Source organism: Cryptotermes secundus, unplaced genomic scaffold (assembly GCF_002891405.2).
Source record: "Cryptotermes secundus unplaced genomic scaffold, Csec_1.0 scaffold433, whole genome shotgun sequence".
Classification (NCBI taxonomy): domain Eukaryota; kingdom Metazoa; phylum Arthropoda; class Insecta; order Blattodea; family Kalotermitidae; genus Cryptotermes; species Cryptotermes secundus.
In genome coordinates this window covers 300,919-308,192 of record NW_019734356.1, presented here as the reverse complement: position 1 = coordinate 308,192, position 7,274 = coordinate 300,919, and the positions used below count along the sequence as shown (strand labels likewise).

At 41.1% G+C, this 7,274-nt stretch overlaps 1 protein-coding gene across 1 annotated transcript; it reads left to right on the top strand.

Annotated features, from left to right (window-relative positions):
- Positions 1-3,104: 3,104 nt before the first annotated feature.
- LOC111868849 lies at positions 3,105-3,482 on the top strand. Its single transcript, XM_023859874.1, has one exon. It carries the CDS (start codon positions 3,105-3,107, stop codon positions 3,480-3,482), a length of 378 nt encoding a protein of 125 aa, XP_023715642.1.
- The last annotated feature ends 3,792 nt before the right edge of the window (positions 3,483-7,274 follow it).

Below are 7,274 nucleotides of genomic sequence, written 5' to 3'. Positions count from 1 at the left end.
TTCTTTTACACAGATGTTGGTATTTACATGGTATGACACAAAAGGCAATGCAGTGTAGAGAAAGTCACGGCATGTAATTTTAAATCTTGTGTATCGAGATACTTTTTAAGCACTGATATACCTGTATTGTTTTTTTTTTCTTTTTGAGAGGCGGGGGGGGGAGAGAATAGTAAGTCACTACTCTTCACCAAGAGTTTGCCTGCAAAAGAGTTTTACTACCTCACCTTCCATTCTTCAGAGAGATTAAAAATGAATATTCAGAGAACCCAGTATCAATGTACTCAGTGTCATTGTGAAGGAAGAAATAGCATGAAGTATGTATGTTTCATGTTTAGCTAACAGACATAATAGACGCACATGAGTATAAGTTTGGTTGGCAGTGTTGCATTCATATTTAAAGCGGAAGGTATACCGTGTACAAGGGAAAACTTTGAGGGCATTTTCCCAGATTACTTGCCTGTTAAGTGAGGATGCCATCAGGAAATGTACGAGTGAACTTGCTTCGAATTTCCTGGGGCAACAGAAACCACTCACTTTAGTTCCTTATCTATCCAACACGTTGCTTTCAAAACATGACGCAGTAACAAATGCAATGTGCAACAGTGTACAAAATTCCTAACAAGTCAAGAAAATAACAGCAGATAAGGAATTCTTGGAGGTATGACTTGCACACTTTCCTTTCACTACAGTTTGAGTATCTGATGCAATAAGTGGAAAAACCTGTAGTATGTATGCATAATGAACACAGTGGTTTTAATGACAGCAAATCTGTTAACTTGTCACTGAAACTCGCCCAGTCGTTGCTTTATTTCGTCCATATGCCCTTGATTGTGTGATTTTCTACATGTCTTTGTTGTTGCTTTGGCAGAATCCATTGTGGCTTACTTTCATCATTCGAATATAGCAATGCGCAAAAATTCGGAAAGGGTACAGACCATTTCCTGGTGGAGATTTAATCTCGGCGCTCATGTCTGGCATGATGGTCTCCTATATAAAATAAAGCACACACTCCCGATATATTTCAAGCTCATCAGGTCCTACCTAAATGGCCGTCAGTTCAGAACTAAAGTCAACGGAGAAACGTCAAATCTCTTTCCAATAAAGTTCGGTGTACTTCAGGGTAGTGTATTGGGCTCAGTACTCTATTTAATATATATATATATATCAGACATACCGACGACAGCTGATACAATAACTGTCACTTTCGCAGATGACACAGTAATATTATCCAGCCATGAACACCCAGAAACTGCGTCAGTTCACCTGCAACACCATCTACATCTCCTAGAACAGTGGACTAAAAAATGGAAAATTAAAATAAATGAAAAAAAATCTACGCAAATCACTTTTACTTTAAGAAAGGGACCGTGTTCATCAACAATGAAATCATACCGGAATCACCATCAGTGCGCTATCTGGGAATACACTTAGATAAAACACTCAATTGAAAGAACACATAGTCAAAAAGAGGAAACATATCGATGCGAAATTTATAGAGTTATACTGGCTACTAGGAAGAAAATCCCAACTGAACTTGGAAAATAAATTCCTGATATACAATGCTGAGATAAAGCCCGTTTGGACCTACGGGATTGAGCTATGGGGCTGTGCCAGTAAGTCGAGTATCGCCATCATCCAAAGATCTCAGTCAAAAATACTTCGAGCAATGACAGATGCACTTTGGTATGTATCGAACGACACCCTTAACCACGACCTTGGCATCTCAACCATCTCTGATATAATCCAAGAGGTTGACAGCAAACACTATGATCGACTAGAGACGCACATCAATCCATTGATGAAGCCGCTACTGGAAGAACCCAGAAATAGAAGCTTGAAAAGACGTCTTCCAATTGACCTCAAGTGAATAACGGAGGCTCCTTCGGTGGAAGGACCCTCATCTTGCCATAGGCGGGCTCAGTAACCCAATGTCACCACAATAGCTTATAGAATATGATAATTCTGATTGCTATTTAAGTAACAATAAAAAAATGTCTCCTTCAACTCAGCTTAGTCAGCTCTCCCTGTGCCGACTCACATTGTAGCGGCAGAGGTACGAAAACTACAACTACGTCCAGTGTAAATTAAGTGGGGAAATTGTGTTATTTATCTTCATCCATTGCGGCCTATCTGAGTACATTTCACTTGAAGAACGAGACAGAACCCAGTATCCGTAACGATATTTTTTAATTAAAAAGAATCTGACAAAGAATGATGTCCAAATTCACAATAATATTTTCCATTTTTTTATGTGTTATATATTTCAACGAACTAAATATTTGAATATTAAGGAATAGAACGTTTTTAATATGACATGTCGGCTCTGAGGACTTGCTTGTGTTAGTTCGAAACTTATGGCTATACAGGGCTGTCAAGGAGACGACATACTGGCGCCTTGACATCTCGAAATTTCCAATGAAGCATCGCATTGCCAGGTCAGGACAATGCAATACGACGTTACGAAAGTCACTATCATGTCTTAATAAATAAAAGGTAAAGTTATCCCGGTATCAGGCCGTGAAGGTCTATAGGGTCGAGAGGCGTCGAGGCTCAAAAATTTATAGATAATCAGCTCACAGGTGGCAGTAACGTTGCCAGTCTTACGCTCTGGCCGCCCTTCATCCCCCAGGAAGAGTCCTGGTACTCATTTCTGTTAGAGGTTGAGTCGACCCCAGGACCATAGGGCAGCTTCCTTCTTGTAGCATAGTGCCTCAACCAACTACTCTACCGCGAACGGCAAAAAAATTAAATAAATGTAAGTAAATGGTAAAATGTATAGAAAAAGGAGAAGCTTTACCTGTAACTGGCCGTGGTAGCCCATAGGGCTGTGAGAGTCGAGGTTCCCACATTTTCTCTTAACAATCGGCTCACAGATGGCGGTGAGTTTGTCAGCCTTACGCGCCGACCGCCCACACTTCACCCCCAGGGAGATTCTTGGTACGCATTTCTGTTAGATGCTGAGTCGAACCCAGGGCCATAGTGCGGCTGGAAGGATTTGGTCAATTGCAAAATCCAATGACATTGTTGCCAATGCTATAAAGAGTATCCTATAGGTGGCAGCATAATGCAGACAAAGAGAACACAATCACAGTGCCGGTTTGAAGATGGCTGCTCCACTACGTACATCCACGAAAGAAGAACAACGTTCTGTAATTCGTTTTTTGACCAGTGAAAGTGTGAAACCGATTGAAGTTCATCGACGGATGAAGGTTCAGCATGGTGATGCATGCTTGTCACAGCAGCAAGTGTACGAGTGGAGTAGGGAATTCAGAAATGGAATGACGTCTGTGGCAGAAGCTCCTCGCCCGGGTCAGGCGCACCGAGTTGTGACCCCTGAGTCTGTTGCAGCAGTTGAAGCCCTAATGATGGAGAATGGCCGAGTGTTGGTGGATGAAATAGCCGAAAGTCACAGATCAGCACACCATGTCATTCATAATGTGCTCCGGTTTCACAAGGTGTCTGCAATGTGGGTGCCGAAGTAGCTGACTCCAGAACTGAAACAACGACGTGTTGAGGCCTATGAAGAATTTTTGCGGCGCCTTGAAGCAGAAGGTTGTGGCTTCCTTTCGAGAATCGTTACTGGCGATGAAACTTGCGTCCACTACCACCAACCAGAAACAAAGAGAACGAGCAAGGAATGGCGTCATTCCTCATCACCAAAACCCAAGGAGTTCCGGACGCAGCTATCTGCAGGGAAGATTATGCTGACTCTTTTGGGACGAACGAGGCGTACTCTTGGAGCACTACATGCCTTGGGGGAACACTATCACCAGTGCCTCATATTCAGATTTCTTGAAGAATCATTTTCGACCTGCAGTCAAATTAAAGCGACGTGGACTTTTGACTAGAGCTGTCCTTTTGCAACATGACAATGCTCGGCCCCATATTGCCCGTGCAACAATTGCAACAACCCAAGACTTGCACTTTGAATGTCCTCCACACCCGCCATACTCACCAGACCCAGCCCCAAGTGACTACCACATGTTTGGGCAACTCAAAGAGACGATGGGAGGAAAGCAGTTCCGTTTTGATGAAGAGGTACAGCAGGCGGTTAATCAGTGCCTGCGCAGACAGCCACAAGAATTTTTCTAGAGGAATCCATACACTTTGTAAACGCTAGAAGGCCTGTATTGAACGAAATGGAGACTGTAGAAAAATGATATAGTTGTGTACCAAATTATAATTTATTACATGCCGTGATTTTTTATGTACAGTAATGTTGTATTCTAAGAAATTAAACGTAAATTATTTACTCGCAGTTGTTGTTACATCATAGTTTTCATTATTGATTTATTTGTATTTTTCTCGCATCTACGCAGCTTCTTTGATATGCTAGCCGCATGTTCTATGTACGTGCTTTTCCCTAAAACTGCAGCGATTAGCATGGGTTTTCCTGTTTTTTATAACGCTGTTTTGGTATTTGCCCTTATTTGTTACAAGTTAGAGCTTCTTCAGCTTTATGACTCTTTCTGTAACGATGCACCCACCGATTGTTGGACATCATTTAAAATTATAAATATTTCAAAAATAAGTCTGTATAGTGTCACTTCTTCCGTTTGAAGCGTATAGGTCCCGCGTCTTACAATTGTTTCAGTTCTATCACAGCTGTGCTCTGAAGTAGTTCGAAAATTGTGGTTGCTAATTAGTCTTGCTATTTTCTATTACCATTAGACTACTTTATTTTTTCAAGATGGATAAATTCCTTATATTGAGTTCTGAGATGTTCCCGACTGTATGGTCACTTGCTGACGGCAATAAAGTGTTGATGGACACAATTAAAGAACATTTAGAAATGTTGCAGTAGAAATTCAATAAGTATTTTGGAGAAAGTGTACAAGATTTCGACTGGGTTCGTGATCCATTCGTTGCGAATTCAGAACATCTTCCGATTAATGTACAAGAGGAACTCGCAGATTTAAAAGCGGACAGAACATTGAAACTAAAACTTCTCGAAGTGCCTTTGGATACGTTTTGGTTGGCAATGAGTGAATACCCGGCTATCTCGAGATGGCAGTTAATGTGTTATTGTCATTTTCAACTACATATTTGTGTGAACTGGGCTTCTCGACGTTAACTGAAATTAAGACATCAAAGAGGGAGCGGCTCAAATCCATCGATGAAGAAATGAGACTTGCGTTGTCAATGATTCCACCACGAATCAGTCGCCTGTGTGCAGCTACGCAGGCGCAAGTATCACATTGAAGGTATGAGTAGAATTACTGTATTTACCTTAAAATCGATAGAAGCGTATTTTCTAAACTCTACAGTGAATTAAAGTTCATTAATTGTTAATAAACGCAAGAGTCGATTTCTGTTTAATGATAATCAAATAACAATATAATAATATTATAGTAATAAATTTATCACGTTGCGTATTTATAATAATTGTCTGATATCATGCGTTTTTGAGGGGAATAACATTTTGGTGTGCCGTGTTGAGTCATGGATACTTCATGGTGGGCCGCGAGTGGAAAAGTTTGCGGAACACTCAGTTAGAGAACTGCTGGTGTTCAGTCCTTGTGAGCTGGACACTAGTAGCTGAGGCCGGTGACCATTCGGGAACCCAGAGGAAGGGGAAGGTCCGGCGTTGGAAGCCGCTACAAAGCAACATCCAATAAAGACTGTAGCAGAGTGAGAAAACTAGTCTGTGTGTGACAGTAATTTTTAAAGTGTAGTCACAACTTGAGTGTTAAAGTGTTCAATAAATCCGGGTACCATTCCAAACCCCGCCTATAGTTAGACTCATACACATAATATCAATGTATGCTACCAACATTTTCTGTTTACTTTTTAATATACGCAACTGATAACTGAGGAGCTATTCCAAGAAACTAGCAGCTCCGGCCTAGAAAACAGAAATTAACGGCCGTGGGGATTCCTTGCGCTGACCACGCGACACCTCTATCCGCAAAAGTTGGCACTGGCGAAAACAATTTATATGCTAACGTAACACCCTGATCTTTTACACAGACAGTGCTCAAAAATAAATAATCGTAAATATAGCATTTAAATATGAAATAAATTAAGAAAAGTCATAGAGTAAATGATATTTGTTTTAAGGATGTCAAGTTCACATAATCTTGCATAAAACTTTTGAACAGAATTGAAATAAAATTGCAGGAATTTACGAATTTCGGCACACTTCTGAAGCGAAATTATTTGTTTCATCAGCAAGCTGAGATAATGACTCGTAGCACACAGACACTCAATGAAAGTGTTTGACGAAACGGGCCACAATTTGGAGCTTTATGTCACTCAAAAAGCAAGGTAAAGTGTGAGGAGGAAAGGGAATTATCTTAAATTGAAATTTGTTGAGAGATGTTAAAGCACTTGTCGGGCTGAATTAGAACTGTCTCCGAGAGTCCCACTGGAACTTCCGGGAAGAGCAAAGTCAGCTACTGGAGTTGATGAAACAGGAAGCTCAGATGAATATGTCAGATCAGGGTTAATACGACTAAAGAAGAAATCAACTTATAAAGTATTTGGCCATGGACTATGTAGATTATGTACGAATAGAAATATGAAACAAGAATCACAATTATTAGATGTAGTTTCGGTCGGGACAGTGCAGTGGGTATAGCGACTAGTTACTGGCTGGACGACCGTGGGGTCGGAGTTCGAGTTCCGGTGCAGACAAGAATTTTCATTTCTCCGTGTCCTTCAGAGCAGCACTGGGGGGCCCTCCACCTCCTATCCAATGGGAACCTGGGACTCCCTGGGGGTAAAGCGCCCTTTTGCAAAGCTGACCGCTCACCTCCAACTAGTGCAGAGGTCAAGAAAATGTGAATCTATACATTCACTCCCCCATACGCCTTCATGGCATAGTGCTTACTTAGTTAAGTACAGGGACAAATTTAACGACTTTACCTTATAACGAAAGTAAGAGAGAAAGTGTACGGATCAGATCTTTTGCATTCATCAGACATTATCATAATCATCATCAGTAATCCGTCAGACGACAGGTCCAGAGTCCCTTCCAAAACAATACCTCCACTTAATGCGATCTACAGTTTCTCCTTCAAATGACAGTATCCTCTTCAGTCCCCAAGGACATCCAGAATCTTCTTACGTCTTCTTCCTCGTCTTCTTGTCACTTCTATCCGCCCCTCAATCTTTCCTTCAATAACTCCTTTTAGAAGGCAGTTTCTGCGTAAAACATGACCAATCCAATTCCGTTTTCTTATTTCGTGTAGGATATTCCTCTGCTCACTGACTCTAATTAACACTTCTTCATTTCTCACGTAATCGGTCCAACTGATCTTCTCCATCCTTCT